Source organism: Aspergillus eucalypticola, assembly GCF_003184535.1.
Source record: "Aspergillus eucalypticola CBS 122712 chromosome Unknown BO83scaffold_43, whole genome shotgun sequence".
Classification (NCBI taxonomy): Eukaryota; Fungi; Ascomycota; class Eurotiomycetes; order Eurotiales; family Aspergillaceae; genus Aspergillus; species Aspergillus eucalypticola.
The window spans coordinates 157,659-172,871 of record NW_020290317.1 but is presented as its reverse complement, the minus strand read 5'-3'; the positions used below and the strand labels follow the sequence as shown (position 1 = coordinate 172,871).

The window sequence follows — 15,213 nt, the reverse complement described above, 5'->3', positions numbered from 1 at the left end:
TCGGTCAGTCTTCACTTGGTTCATCCTGGGTATTTTCTGTCTGGGCGGTAGTAATGAGGTCAAGTGTGGAATCATCAGTGGCGCTCATAGGAACCACTAACTGCTCGAGGAACAAGCCACAGGCCTAGAAGAATCAAAATTAAAGCACATAACAGTCTATGGAGGTAAAGGACGATAGCTTATCAGTTTGCATATGTCACTTCAAATCCAGGAGGGTGAGTATAGAAGGATAAGAAAGGTGAAGCAATAGGAAGAGTCTACAAAGGCACAGGGTCGGGTAATATGTCTGCCTGCGGTAAAACCCCAAGTATCGCAAGACATTATGATTCAATAATTGGCTGGGGCGCTTCATGGTATGCTTTTTGGAGAGTCATCTGTGAAGTGAGCGCTTAACTTAGCAGAGCATAGTAACTTGAAGTCTTCTGAATACTATAATATCTAGGAGTAGTACAGTAGTAATAGTACCGGTTAGTAAAGATTGCTTTAGTAAAAGTGCTTAGGAGTAGAATGCTTTGCAATGTCTTGACGTAAGATATTGATGACGATGAGGCTTCTCCAGATATCGACTGATACTTTAGATAGATGTGCATCGCTTGATTATGTAGAAGAAGGAGGGTGGGCTGGTGGGTGGGTGGGTGGATGGGTGGTATGGCGTGGTGAGGCTCGGCTGATAAAGTCCGAATTCTGCCATCCCTCACCGCCATCATGAGCCTCACCTCAACCTCAACACCAAGTCTTGGCAAGCCCGCATCGGCAGACGGGTTGCAACGAAGTCTTATTTCCAGCGCATTATCGAAGTAGGTCGCAAAATAAACATATCTTACGATTCTGCAGGCATTGCTGCATCTGTCTATCAGGTTATTATTACTCGTAAAGCACAAGTTTGGTCATTAAGCGAATTTTGATTTCATACGACCGTAACCTCTATAAAAATCATCCAAACGAGCTATAACCTCGTGTTTAGAACTCCTCGTCGTCAGAAACCTCCTCACCACGCTTCTTTCTAGCCATACGCTCCTTTCTCTTTTTCCTAAGCTCAGCAGAAGTGAGCTTCTTCTTCTTTTCAACAACGGTCTGTAAGCGAGGTTAGTATAAAACTCGAAAAGCTTCAAACGATCTGAGAAACGGGGGTTTGAACTGACCTTGTTGCCCATGGCATCGACGACCTCCTCGGGACCATCCTTGGCCTCAAGACGGGGACCGGAACCTTGTCCCTGGACCCAGTTGTGACCGGAGGGAGTCATCTTACCGTCAACGACGGCCCAGACTTCCTCGGTGAGGTTCTCAGTGAACTCACGGGAGTGAGTGATGATGATAACACCACCCTCGAAGCTCTTCAGAGCCTTGGACAGAGCACCGAGAGAGTCACGGTCCAGGTAGTTAGTAGGCTCGTCCAGAACGATGACGTGAGGACGCTGCCAAGAGCAGGCGGCAAGGACGACCTTGACACGCTGACCACCGGACAGACCGCGCATGCGGGAGTGGGAGACCAGCTCAGCATCGAGACCGAACTGCTCGCAGTGGGCCTCAATTTCCTTACGGACCAGAGGACGGAACTGACCGCTGGCAAGAGCCTCCTTCTGATCAACCTCGGCAACCATCTTGGCGTGGGACTGCATGATCTCGTTACGGGGAATCCAGGCGTTGTCGGTGGTCATCATGGGAGTCCAGCGCTCGCTCTTCATGCCGATGTTCTCACCCAGCGAGAACGAACACTCGTATTCGTAGCTGTTCTTGAACTTACGACGAGCGTGGATACCAATGACACGACGGGGCTGGCCCTCGATCTTGTAGATCTTGTCCATGGCCTTCTCATCCTCGTCGGTGACGATCTTGTTGGCACGGTCCATGGTCTCACGGTCCTCACCGGTCTGGAAACGCCACTGGATGTACTCGGAGGGAGTGGAGTCGAGGTGGTTATCAATGTGAGCGAAAGCGTGCTGCTTGATGTAGGCGATACGGATGTTCTCGTGCTGGTAGACGTCACCGGAGGTGGGGATCAACTCACCGGTCAGGACGTTGACCAGGGTGGATTTACCAGCACCGTTGGGACCGATGACGGCAATACGAGAGCCCAGGGAGACCTGGAAGGAGATGTCGGTGAGCTGGGGCTTGGGGGTACCGGGGTACTGGAAGGACATGTTGTTGACACGGATGATGGCCTTGGCCTTGGTCTTGACACCCTCAAGGAAACCGGGCTCCGGGAACTTGAACTCGAGCTCGGAGGCACCCAGCTCGTAGTAGGAGCGAGCAGAGGGGACACGCTTGACGAACTCGCTCAGGTTACCACGGTAACGCTTAAGCTTGAAGCGCTCGTAGTGGACGACGTGCTGGATGACGTTGTCCAAGAACTTGCTGTCGTGGGAGACGATGATGGAAGTGCAGGGAGAGGTGCAGAGGTAGTTCTCCAACCAGGCGACGTTCTTGACGTCCAAGTGGTTGGTAGGCTCGTCGAGCAGCAGGATATCGGGGGACTCGAACACGGCACGGGCCAGAGCCAGCTTCATCTTCCATCCACCGGAGAGGGAGGTGATGGGACCCTCGAACTGCTCACGTAGGAAACCGAACTCCTCGAGCTTGGCCTCGACGTCCGCCTGGCTGGTCTCGACACCGACCTCGCGGAGCTTCTTGATGGTCCAGCCAATGACGGTCTGCTCAGTATCGGCGGCATCCAAGTCGTGCTCAACGTAGACGGTCTTGACCTCATCCTTCTTGGGGAAGCCCTCAAGCTGCTCGTTGTTGATGGCACGCATGAGAGTGGTCTTACCGGTACCGTTGGGGCCGAGCAGACCGTAACGCTGACCACGCTTGAGGCGGAGGCTGGTCTGGTTCAGCAGAATCTTGGCACCGTAGGCCAGGGAGAAAGTGCAGTTGCACAGATCCTCACCCTCCTCCTCGTCGGAGAGAACCTCATCCTCAGCAGCGGCACCGGGGGAGGCGCGCTTGCGGAGGGTCTCGACGATGGGCTTGGCCTCCTCGTCACCAACGATGGCAGCGATGTAGGGAAGGGCGTTCTGGGTCCAGCTGGTGACCTCGGCGTCCTTCTCGTCGACGAGCTGACCAGCGATGGCAGCAACGTAGGTGATGACGGACTCGGCCTTCTCAGCCTGGGCGGAGAACTTGGAAGAGAGGATCTCCTTGAGGATAGCGGAGACGGTGGAGATGTCACCAGCGGTGGAGATCTCGGGGATCTTGCCGTTCTTGACATCACCGACACGGCACAGGGTGTCCAGACCCTGCTTGGTCTTACCACGAGCCTCGGGGTCGGCCAGAGTCTCGTAGTTCTTCTCAAGACGGGGCATCAACTTGGGCAAGAAGGGAGCGACAATCTGGGGGTCCTCCACGAGCTTACACATGTTGTCAACGATGACAGCGGACTTACGCTTAATGGCAGTCTCACGCTCAACCAGACCACGGTCCAGCAGGGGGACCATGATGGCGAGGGTGGGTCCGGTGACATCGGAGACGAAAGTGGTAGCACCGAGCAAGTGAACGGTCTCGGGGACGTTCTCGGGCTTGGCGATACACTTGATGAGCTCGGGAATGAAACGCTCAATATCCTTGTTGACGATCAAACCGCAGACCTTCTCCATGGTAGCGTAGGCAGCCTTCTTGATGTCGGCCTTGGTGTCCCACATGGCCTCAGAGACAACGGGGATGAGCTCGGGGACACGGAAAGAGAGCTGAGCGGGGGCAGTCTCGACGAGAGCGTTGATGCACTCGAGAGCAGCCAGCTTCTCCTGCCACTTCTGGGCGTTGGCGAGGGACTCGAGGATGGGGGGAAGGACAGCCTTGACGGCGTTGCCGTTGACACCCTTCACGATGGCGAGGGCAGCACCCTGGGCGGCGTTCTTGACGGGAACCATCTTGTCACCGACGGCGGCAAGGACGGGGCCGAGGAGGGTGACGAGGTGAGGCTCGACACCAGGAGCGATGGTGGCGTGGGAGGCAATAGCACGGATACCCTCGCAGGCACGCTCACGGACAACAGCATCCTTCTTGTTGCTGAGCTGCTTCTGGAAGGTCTCGACAGCCCTGAAAATTTTTCATGTTAGCCATCCGCCACCGACCACCTAGACGGCAGAGCGGGGTATTCTGCAGGTTATACATACTTGAGAGGGAGAGCCTGCTCGGGGATAGGGCCGCTGAACAGGTGGGCCAGGTTGTCGGCAGCAGCGTTCACCTCATCCTGGGAGGAAGAGATGTTGAGGTTCTTGATGAGGTCCTCAAGGACAGCGACAGACTGAGCAGTCTCCTTGCCGGAGACAGCAGGAACGGACGAAACATCAACAGCAGGCATTTTGATCGTGAAAGACGATGTCGTAACGTCGGAGAGAAGAAAAAGGAAGAAGAAAAAGGAGGAGAAAAGAAGCGAGAACGGGTGGAAAGCGTTCTATTAGGGTATCTCGATAAGAGGTGGCGGGCCCACGAAACCGCGTCTGGAAAATTTCACAGCACGCAGCAAACGCTCTAACACGGCCGCACAGGCGAAATCTATTTTTTTGTCCGAGAAAAGACAAAAAACAAAACAAATTTTTTAAGATAGAGGAGCAAACCTCTTAAGAAGAGAGAGATGAAGGATGGGGAGAAAAAGGGAGGGAGGAGGGGGGGGAAGCGAAGGTGGGTGGAGGAAAGTGATATTTATCGCTTTGTGGCCTGCGTTTCGCCGCCCAACTTTTTTCAGTCCCGCCGCCAGTCCCAGAAAATCTCTTTTAATGAAAAAATTTTCGCTGTTCCTTAGAATTTGTCCCGCACTAACTTCGTTTCCGGTGTAGCGGCGATGGGCTGTCGAAGCAACCAACCGTGGCTCGTGAATGACTCTATATGCAGCCGCTGATTGGCTTGATTCCCCGTTTTCGCTGAGTCAGCCGCGTTGAACCCTCAGCCAAGGTTGCCCTGGTTGCTGTTCAACCATCAGGTTCGCTCCATCCTCACGGTCTGCCCGCTGCCATCATGGATCTTTGAAGGTTATTCCTGGCCATCGCCTTCCTGCCGTCCGTCCCGACTCTTTTCCGTGCGGGAATCAGAGGAGATGGAGCAGTGGGAGCGGATATCTTGGAATATCATGGATAGCCTTCCCCGACCGATATTACCCCGTCAAGAGGGATTGTGATTATTTTTACATACTTTCTACTACTTTGTAACATATGGGATGCGCTGCCAGCCAATCCCCTTTCAGATCATCGAGCCATTTGCAAGCATCATCAAGTTGCCCCTTTCTTTGACAGGGCTGAGAGGATCTTGAGCACAGCCGGTTTCTGTACCACCCTTTCTCCCCCTTATTGTTACTTCTGAGGATACTTGGAACGTCGCAGAATCCTCCCTACCGTTGTCCATCCCGAGTCTGGGAAAATTATTGTCAGGCTTTCGTCGCTTATGGCGGAGCGAACATCTTCATATGTGTATGCCAGCGTAGCAATGCTGTGAGGACAATTCAGTACTTACTCTTCAGACTAGCCAGTCATCAATAGCCATTAGTTATTCATACCTTGAGCCGGTCCAGGCTGACGGGCGAAAACGGAGAACGATCTGGCTCCGGGCCATGGCTCTTGGTAACTCTAACTTAGTAGAGTTTTCATTATTATGATTTTTGATTTTACCCCCTTCTGTTATCCCTTTTCTGAAGTCTTTCTGTCTCGAAGGGGGGCTGCGCCACTTCACCCCGGGAATGATTAGAGGTGGCGACCGGCATGAAAGCAGCAGCATCTGCAGGGCCAACCAAGCCATGATGACACGGAGGGGCGGAGACTAGCCGGCCGCAGTAGATTATTATCAGTCTACAGAGTATCTCTCAGGATGTTGCACCCCCGGATTCATGGCGTGTCAAGGACATTATCAAGGTATGTGCCAGCATGCAGCGCCATCATGATTTGAATGGTGGTTTGTCGATGCATTATGTGGTTAGATGCAGGCAGGCCTGGGAAAATCCTGCCCGAAGCATAACCATGTTGTCAAGAAGAGGAGCATTATACTTTTGCGCCCGGAGATTGTTCCCCAGAGAGTCATGGATGCCTTATTATTGCCAAACACAAAGGGATAGGCGACTAAACACTCTCAGGCATAATTCCGGGGTTTAAGCGTCGCAAACACACGCTTGAAACAATGGCTCATTGCAGGAGTCGACGCATCACCGCCATTTGTCTTACTCAGGCTTTTCTCACCGCATTCAAATATAACTGGCTATATTTACGTTTATTTACGTTATGTCGCCGATTGGCGTGTTGAGACCAAGTCTTTACAGCCCTTCTTCAAAGTGACATCCAGGCCTGCCGCCTCAGCCAACCCGAGAACCGTGCCTTACGATGTGCACCGTCAGTCTTCAGAATACGGGGGGCCCCCCTCTTATCGCTCTTATCGGCTATCGAATTTTTGAGTTCAATTTTCTCCGGATCCCCTTCCACTTCTTATACCCCGCGAAATTATCCAAATCTGTAGTGGCAACTTGCAACCACCACGCTATTGCCACATCAATAGTGGAAGTAGGAACCTTCTTTGAACTCGTGAGCGCTATTCGCCCATGATGTGGGTCGACACGTTGTTTTTCTACCGACACCTCGCAGTCTCTACAGTGCACTTCCAATACTCTTCTCCTCTCTTCGCGAGATGGCAAAGTACCCTTAAAAGTATTTGGCAGACACAAATTGTCTCTCTACCTTCACTAACCATCATGATTATCTCATGATGAGTCATTAGTAACCATTACTATCCCTTTTGGGTGTTGCCCCGGGTGTTAACCTTCAGCGCCCTTGGTAGAGGGAATTACTTCTTACTATACTCTGGACATCAATCTAGACCTGCTATCAGACAATTGCGTCGCGCCTATCTTACCGTAGCACTATAAGTAGAGAGAGCCACACAGATATAGTAATCATGCTCTCACCTGTCTCAGTTTACATCAATTTCAGGCTCCTGATGAAATTTAACCCGTGTTACCTGCTTGGGACGTAGCGTGCGTGATTCCCGCCTCAGAACTGCGTCAGGAATGTTGACGAAGCGCAAGAATTATACTTACACAGGTCTGGCCTTTGACCGACTCATGCCGTCCCATGCTGTCATGGCTTAAATTTATCTACGTGATACAATTAGGGCATGGCGAGGACACATGACGACGTTTCTCGATATGTCGTGATCTAGTACTAATATACCATAAATCCCGAGTCCAACTGACGAGACCCGTTCATTGTAGTTAGTCATTGCACTTGATGAAGATAATCGTTCGGTCGCAGTATAACGCGTTATTTTGCTGAGGATGTATGTCTACTTAGATACGAGGAAATATCAAGAGATCGAGACATTTGCTAACTGAATGATATGGGTTGTTTGATCGATTCGTGTGATCGTATCATGAGAACTGCTCAGTACAGAATTGGAATAATTAGCAAAAACATAGAACGTTTAGATGTGAACAGCATCATTGGTCTAGTGGTAGAATTCATCGTTGCCATCGATGAGGCCCGTGTTCGATTCACGGATGATGCATTCGGATTTCTTTTTTTCCCTTTCTATATTTGCCTCCGCCAACTGACCTGTGCGACGATGTCATGATGGTGTAGCTTTTCCCCTCATTGTTACACTGGAGCGCATGAGACACTACTACATTCTGACCTTTCTATCATTACATGTCAAGGCGAAGGGGCAAATGCATTTGATCTATCTGCTCTCAAGAGATTGGGTTGGACAGTTGGAAAAGGTAGCCGATCCTGGCTGGAGTGAATGTCTCAACATTACATAGTCATTCTCCGTATGATGCCATGTAGAATATTCTGCCATTGTGGACTAACTATCGCGTGGACAATTTGGTTTACGTATACAATGAAATGTGCCCTACCACTAATAGCGAATATAAACGACGAAGAATGGGGTGGATGCGGCTCGCAGGCAGCAGACAGAGGCTAGCAGGGATAGCTGGCCAGCTGCGCCACTCATTTATATCTGCTTTTGTATGAAATCGCTTTGCTTGATTTTATGATTTGTTGTGATTTAGTTGTATTTGCTACGGCCATGACTTTCCTACATTGGGGCGTGCGTTGCTTTGTGTGTTTACTGCGAATTTAAGGGGCTCGAGGGCGTTCCGGGCCATATCCTTTGCTTCAATCGGTGAAGCACCTGTATAGCTAGAAGACGACTCGATCGGGTATAACAATTTGAAGTGAATTGATTTGGAAACTGATAACGAACACCCGAGGGCGCATTCAATACAAACCGAACATAGAAGGATAAAGGTGCGAACCACACGAAACTAATCGCCATCACTAGAGGAACTTGAACTCGAGCTTGAGCTGGAACTGGAGCTTGAATGACGGGAACTCTTGCCATGGTGTTTCTTCTTATGCCTCTTGCGTCTAGGGAAAGCACATGTCAGCGTACGTATGCCAGCCATCATCACAGGCAGACTTACAGTTTACTTGCGATTTCCATGCCTGCAGCGCCTGCCAATGCACCTCCTGCGACACCCAGCATCCCACCTCCCAGCTTGTGACCTAAAGCGCCCCCACTAATGATGCCGGCTACATTCGGTGCAAACCCCTTTTTACCTCCGGATGTGTTTGTAGTAGGAACAGGCTCTGACTGCGTCTGATAGTAAGACACCTTCTGGCCTTGCTGATGCTGAGTCTGTGGTGGATAAGATGAGCTTTGCTCATAACTCATGGATGTGGGTTGCTCATGCCGATGTCCATCTGAATGCCTTGCGTCGTAGGAAGGTGCATAGCTTTGCTGATATTGTGCAGGATGACTGCCAGGGGATGTATTCACATAATGATTAATGGTAGGCTAACAAATTAGCTTGCTGCTATCTCCACGGATTATCTACGACCCATGAGGCATGCGCATACGGGATTGGCAATATTGGATAGACATACGGGAGCCTGATTGTATGCGTACTGCGAAGGCTGTCCTTGCTGGTATTGCGCTGAAGGGTAATTGCCAGGAGTATCTCCGTAACTATATACAGCAGCTTGCTGGCCATAGCAGTTCTGTGGGTCATCGTACTGGTTGTTGTAATGATATTGGCGGGATGAATCCGACATAATGGGTAGTATGGATATCGATGCTGTCGCCCAAAGGACTTAAGAAGTGATGCAGCACGTAGTGCAATATGATCTGATGAGGCACACAAAATTGACGATGCTAGGAGGGAGAGGCTAGGTAGTCATGTGGTTGCCTCTTTGTCCCATTGACCATTGCACTTGCCGGTCTTACTAAGACTTACGTTGCTTCGTGACACAGACCTTTACGGCCTATACACAAGAAAGACAGGTATCCTCTGGCTTGCGGGGGACACCCTACCGAGATGCAGCCCTGATGAAACCCACATCTTTACTGACAGTCAGGCTGCGATCCAGGCGGTAGGGGCTTCCGGCCGTCCATCTGAACAGCTATACGTGAGGACCATCTACAGTAAGTTCAGAGCTCTGCAAGGTGCAGGCCCCGTCAATCTAACAATCCACTGGATCCCTGCCCATATAGAGGTTGAAGGGAACGAGGTCGCAGACTCTGAGGTGAAGCAGGCAGCAGAATATGGGACTGGACTAGAACAATAAATAATCTGGCTTGCATCCGCTGCCAAGAGAACCGCTCGCAGCAGGTTCTAGAAGAAGTAGATTAAGCAGTAGAAGACAGGGTATACAGTAATATCTATAAGATATCTAGTAAAAGCCTCCTTGAAGAAGATCCTCGTGCTTTATAAGAATCTGCCAAAGGTATATGTATCTGTAACTATATAGATATACACGCAGAGAATTAGCCTTGCCCATTTTCTCTATTTTTCTCTACAAGATTAAGGCACAGGAGAGTGACTGTTACAGCTGCAGGCAGGGATCCCAGACTTTAAAGTATATACTGCTAGTATACTCCTGCTTTGTAAGGCTGTGAAATCAGATATCTAATAAGAATGCTGCATGCACAGATCTGGAAGCTAGTACTGATTATAACTCGATTATACCAGACCTGCAGGCAATCCGTTATATTACTAAATTTATGCTGCAAACAGGCCTGCTTGGGTAATTCAGCTAGGTTGAACTTGACCCTGAAAAGTCTGATCCCGGCCAGGAACACATAAGTCTCAGGGCCATGGGAATAAATACTGAAGACACTAGGTAGAAGAAATAATAACGTAACTCCCGGCCGCGCCGGCCACCCGCCCGCACCGGCCACCCACCTACTACACACCCAACGCAAGCAAGAATGAAGCTATTCAAACAACATTATTATTAGCAAAGCCTACATATTATTACTAATTACAGAGGTTTGAACACTCATTTCTTCTGTGACCAATTATATAGCACTCACTGCAGCGGGGAGGTATCCGAGCAGGTAATTAAGATACTGCTTCCTCTGCCTGGATCTTCTCTTGCTATTGTATTTCAACTCTTACTATTATATTTTAACTCTTACTTCCTGGATCAAGATGCCTTCTTTAAAGACTATCTGCTGTATCTTTTGATGCTTTAGACTGTATTGGTGGCATGGTTGGTGGTTGAATAGCTTCAAGTAGAGGGGAGGGGGAGGGTGTTTGTATGTAGGAAGTTAGGAACACATTGGGTGTGTAGTAGGTGGGTGGCCGGCGCGGCCGGGAGTTACGTTATATATTCTGTTTGAGTCAGCAGAAAAGATCAAACAAATAGAAGAAACAGGCATGTTAGAAGCAAGATAATAGATAAAAATTGAAGGTGGTGGCTTGCAGGCAGCTATAGCTGTAATATTTATTTATATTTATGTCTGCTTTTGTTGTTTAGTTGTATTTAGCTATGATGATGATCTTTCTATGTCGTGGCACTTGCTGTTTTTATGTGTTTATTGCAAGTTTGAGGGATCTGATGGCGTTCGGGGCCATATTCCTGCTTCAAACGGTGAAGCACCTGCATAGCCAGCATCTTACTTAGCGAGCTCGATCAGGTATAAGAATATGAATTGAATTGAAAAAATATCCTCTGGCTTTGTGCGAAAAAGAATGAGTGATATGAAGAATTTGGGAGGATACCCCACTTCTTTAGCTAGAATACCTGAAGGACGCTTCCTTGCAACGGAGTCCTTAACCTCATGACTGTTTTGCTTGTGAATTACCTGAATTCACTTTGTTTTCGGGAACGCATCTCGCTACTCCCGTGTCGACTGTATGTCTCATATCGATTTTGCCTGAATCCGTGATTTGTATTGACCACCCCTCTGATATTCACCTTATGTGAATCGTGACCAGACCCTTTTGGGATATCAGGGTATAGGGCCCACAATCTTCTATATAATTCTCCCTCGTCTGTTCCTTCTCTTTTCTTCTCTTCTCCTCTTCGCCATCTACAACCTGCCTTCACCCCCATATCAAGATACGTAGTAAGTTATCTCATGATGGACTCTGACTCTGGTGATGAGCGAAAAGAGTGTTGAACTTCTGTTCTTCTCTCAAGACAATTACATACGTTACTGACTATTTGCCAAAGACATTCCCGAGCCATCGCCGCTGCTCCCACTCCTCGTGGGCCCACTAGGGCAGAACTTGAACGGTCAAAAGTAAGCTCTCTATATTAGAAGATTATGTCATGATAGATATTGATACTAACTAAGTTTATAGATTCTTGATGCCCTCGAAGACGCGGGTATCGTTGTACCTGCCGGCGTGCTGCCGGTAACCAGACTTTTGACACCAGCCCAGAAGCTCCGCAAGAAAGAGCTGCGTGACGAACTCCACAGATTAAAGTTGCTGGAGGACGAATATCGTGAAGAATTCAACCGCAAGAAAGATGAATGGACTTCCTCGCGCAAGGAGTTGGTTGACCAACTTGCCGCTCATGATGAGTCATACAAGACTGAGATCGAGCCCGACGAGAAGAGATCAGCTGATGTCGAGGATGCTGGTGTAGTTATCCCAGAGGGGGTTTTGCCCCCGACAAGGGACCTTACCGAAGGTCAAAAGTTACGCAAAAAGGAACTGAGAGAAGAGATTACCTGACTAAAAAGAACTTGAGCGAGAACATAATGAAGCCCTTCGCATCAAGACTGAACAATGGGATGCCGCCCGCAAAGCTCTGGTGGACGCTTTGAAACTGCATGACTCTGAACGCCAGGAGGAGTTCGCCCCCGACCACAAGTTATCAAAGGAGTACGACGAGAAAATAAAATCTGCTGTCTCAGAAATCAAGGGTCTCGTGTAAAAGACTGATACCGCCTTTTACATGATGGCTGGTTTTATGGGACTGTATTCGTGAATCGAACTGTCCAGTGCAGAGTTAGTGCTCAATATGCCACGGGCACCTTCCCCTTTGGGAGGGAGGTCTCGAACACAACATCTTCTTCACCCGTTTTACTGCATGTATTTAGATCATCTTCGTTATCAGACACTTACAAACAACAAGACGCTTCTGCACGTTTCCAGGCAGCTGTCAGCTGATCCTTCGCCTCTTCTTCCTGCGTGGTCTCCGACCACCACCTGTTCCAACCAACCAACCACCCAACCCCTTGAGATCTAGATAGATCAAAAGCATGTATCTTTGATCCTTTGTATTGACAATTAATTTGCCTACAAGTTCTTAAAGAAGATGTAGACGCCTTCGACGTAGCTAGAGAAATGTTCCTTCATATGCTTATCGAGCAATGTGCCGTCATCGTTCGATGGCAATTGCAAATCAAATGTCATTGTTATACGGGCAACAGTTGTCCTCATGTTCATGAGCGCTAGCGGCTTACCGATGCATGCGTAGGGGCCTTGGAATAGTCAGATTCGCACTTACAGGCGTGATCGAATAGGCAGACGCGCTAGGCTTCCTCCACACCGGCCTTCGCTCATGCTACACCCTCCGCCTATCTTATAAGGTAAGATCCCATCCATTTAAGATATAGCCTCTTCGATCTGTTTTACTGCTTTCCCAACCTGGGTAATTTTATTACTTGAGATACCAAATCCATGCCTCAGGAACAAAAGTCCTAAGAGTAGCAGGTTGTAGGATTCTGCCTTTTCTAGGGCCAAGTCTTACCTTAAATGGATGGGATCTTACCTTATAAGATAGGCGGAGGGTGTAGCATGAGCGAAGGCTGGTGTGGAGGAAGCCTAACTGGTGTGGCGGTAGCGCCTCCTCCCTTAGAATATTGGCAGATTCAGCAACAAAGATATAACCCACCGAGTAAGAAAGGAGCATAGGCAGATTTATACTTCATCGCCTCAGGGTATTTGTACCACCTCTCAGGGAGGAGCCGATTTGCATTCTCGTAGAAGACATCGGCTAGAAAGGTGAGCATTTGCTTTGTCGGACTGAGGGAACATATAGTCCACTTACATCTTCCAATAACCCATTGCGGGCAAGAGACTGTCATGTTTCCTGGTATGTAGGTGTCACCGATCATGATGCCCTCCGGTGGTGTCTTTCTAGGAATAATGCTTCCAATTGGAGGATGTAGACGGAGCACCTCGTTGATAAACCCATTGAGATGTCTTAAGCCTGCTATTTTCTCGTGCATATACTCCCCGCTAGGCTCAACAGCACATAGGCTTAGCTCCTCGCGGATCATCTTTACGTGTACTGGGTGTTTAGCCAGCTCGTAGATAACGGTGATTAGAGCTGCTGCGGTAGTGTCACTATTGTTCACTTGTGAGCCTGTCTTGCTACAAAGAATAGCTTCGAAGAGCTGCATACCTCCCTGCTGCAATTATCAATTCAACATCCCCAAGTAACTGATGGAATTCTTCAGTTGTAGGTGCTCGTCCTTGCAACTCCACGAGCAGCGACGAGCTGATATCGGGTATTTCGGGCGTTTCCTAAAAGCATGAGCGATTTACCCGAGCATAAAACAGCAGAAAAAGCCTCAAAGGCAATACCCTCATTCTCGTCTTCAAGCGCTGATGGCTAAACTCCTCATATCTCAAAGCATCCTTGTTCATCCCCGGTGTCGAGCCCAGCAGCCGAAGGGCCCAAATAGGCACGGAGTATTCTAACGGTTTGAGCAAATCATTCAATATCTGTATTGCCCAGTGGTTGGCACTAGCATCTAACATGCCGAAAGTTCTACCGAAAGCTAAGTCGCCCATCACATCGTAGCTGTACCATGTGAGATAATTGCTGATGTTAATGGCTTGATCACCAGCGGCCGAGTTTAAAAGATCGATGAGCTTTTGTCGATAGACTTGAATGCGTTTTTCGTATGCTCGAAGTGATTTATCGCTGAAACCTAGACTCCATACTCTCCGTCGTTGATCATGAGCTTTCTTATCTCGATATGCATGTAGCGATTGCACTGGTGCACCGAGATCATAGAAGGGCGCTTTAGTGCAGGCGGACTTGAATCCATAGATGATATTTACGGCATCGGGGTGGATTATGGAGAGATCAGATGGGCCTATGCGCACAAATTGTCCGTACTCCTTATGCAGCTCTTCGAGGACCTGGTAGAGGGGTTGGTGAAGAAGCTTTGCTGGTAGCCAGAACCCAGATAGACGTGCACCTAGGGGGCCGGGCAACCGTCCGAGCGGATGAAGAAACACCCTGTAAATGATGAGGCTGCAGTATAGGCCCAGCAGATGTGTAGCCATTAGGCTCAGAGATGCGGTGCTTGCTCGTGTAAATGAAATTTTTTGTGCATAATGAATTGTTGCAGCAATTAGTATCGACAAGCCACCATACGTGTATAGATACCGAATGGGATAGAGATGGTGTTCGCCAGAGCGAAAGTAGAGGCTGTGAGCTAGCACACCTAGAATAAATGCTCCAGCTTGTAGCTGTCGTCCACTTTCCATAATCATGACCACGGGGTTGAAGCCAAACTTGTTAATGAGAAGGGTATTAGTGATATTAGAGATTGCTGAAGAGCGACATGAAATCTAACGAAGACCTGCAACAGTGAAGGTGTATCTATGCTGCCTAGTGTTCCTGATGGGTTCGGTTGGTGGTACAACCAATGCCGGTCTTGTGTCGACTTACCCTATTTTCTGAAAGGTCTCTCCGAGTGTGCGGCAATATTATCCATCTGCTCTCACAGTCGCATGAAGCGGAGAAACCCGAGCAGGACATGTATGGGCCCTGAATCTGGGATACCTTATTCGCAGTCGTTCTATCGTTTCCTGCAATCTTAGACGCCGGTCCTGGAGTACCTTAAGCGGGTTAGCACCCACCCTTGACATCGCCTGAACTGGTACTATGCTTGTGACATATAGCAGGTTGAGCCTTATGATCGCCAGTTATTTAAGGTCGTACGATGTTCCTGGTAGGTGTCACATCTGTCCAATCTTTG

At 49.1% G+C, this 15,213-nt stretch overlaps 5 protein-coding genes and 1 non-coding gene across 6 annotated transcripts; 3 read left to right on the top strand and 3 right to left on the bottom strand.

The window, feature by feature from the left end:
• Positions 1-888: 888 nt before the first annotated feature.
• Positions 889-4,604, bottom strand: BO83DRAFT_372316 (putative translation elongation factor eEF-3). Its single transcript, XM_025529976.1, has 3 exons — positions 4,113-4,604; positions 1,143-4,035; positions 889-1,074 (listed from the first exon to the last, which is right to left on the bottom strand). Exons 1-3 carry the CDS (start codon positions 4,298-4,300, stop codon positions 961-963), a joined length of 3,195 nt encoding a protein of 1,064 aa, XP_025382514.1. The 5' UTR covers positions 4,301-4,604; the 3' UTR covers positions 889-960.
• Positions 4,581-5,523, top strand: BO83DRAFT_412472 (uncharacterized protein; the record flags this gene model as incomplete). Its single annotated transcript, XM_025534408.1, has 3 exons — positions 4,581-4,634; positions 4,742-4,810; positions 4,968-5,523. 3 exons carry the CDS (start codon positions 4,581-4,583, stop codon positions 5,142-5,144), a joined length of 300 nt encoding a protein of 99 aa, XP_025382513.1. The 3' UTR covers positions 5,145-5,523.
• Positions 5,524-7,408: 1,885 nt separating this feature from the next.
• BO83DRAFT_t264 lies at positions 7,409-7,479 on the top strand. Its single transcript has one exon. It is a non-coding gene; the product is annotated as a tRNA-Gly (tRNA).
• A 760-nt stretch (positions 7,480-8,239) lies between these two features.
• BO83DRAFT_412471 (putative glutamine-serine rich protein MS8) lies at positions 8,240-9,029 on the bottom strand (the record flags this gene model as incomplete). The annotated part of the gene is made up of 3 exons (XM_025534407.1): positions 8,240-8,342; positions 8,399-8,772; positions 8,862-9,029. 3 exons carry the CDS (start codon positions 9,027-9,029, stop codon positions 8,240-8,242), a joined length of 645 nt encoding a protein of 214 aa, XP_025382512.1.
• A 2,314-nt stretch (positions 9,030-11,343) lies between these two features.
• On the top strand, positions 11,344-12,159 carry BO83DRAFT_441937 (uncharacterized protein; the record flags this gene model as incomplete). Its single annotated transcript, XM_025536368.1, has 4 exons — positions 11,344-11,375; positions 11,436-11,505; positions 11,567-11,900; positions 11,953-12,159. The coding sequence occupies 4 exons, from the start codon at positions 11,344-11,346 to the stop codon at positions 12,144-12,146; spliced, it is 630 nt and encodes a 209-aa protein (XP_025382511.1). The 3' UTR covers positions 12,147-12,159.
• A 352-nt stretch (positions 12,160-12,511) lies between these two features.
• Positions 12,512-14,993, bottom strand: ftmC (cytochrome P450 monooxygenase ftmC; the record flags this gene model as incomplete). The annotated part of the gene is made up of 7 exons (XM_025533647.1): positions 12,512-12,673; positions 12,987-13,068; positions 13,106-13,211; positions 13,266-13,564; positions 13,623-13,744; positions 13,805-14,746; positions 14,904-14,993. 7 exons carry the CDS (start codon positions 14,991-14,993, stop codon positions 12,512-12,514), a joined length of 1,803 nt encoding a protein of 600 aa, XP_025382510.1.
• Positions 14,994-15,213: the final 220 nt, after the last annotated feature.

Excerpts from the sequence above, each read along its gene's own strand:
- BO83DRAFT_372316 (XM_025529976.1), bottom strand. The coding sequence starts at position 4,300 with ATGCCTGCTGTTGATGTTTCGTCCGTTCCTGCTGTCTCCGGCAAGGAG. Across the intron at positions 4,036-4,112 it reads GAGCAGGCTCTCCCTCTCAA|GGCTGTCGAGACCTTCCAGA; the intron begins GTATGTATAACC and ends AAAAATTTTCAG. Across the intron at positions 1,075-1,142 it reads TCGATGCCATGGGCAACAAG|ACCGTTGTTGAAAAGAAGAA; the intron begins GTCAGTTCAAAC and ends CCTCGCTTACAG.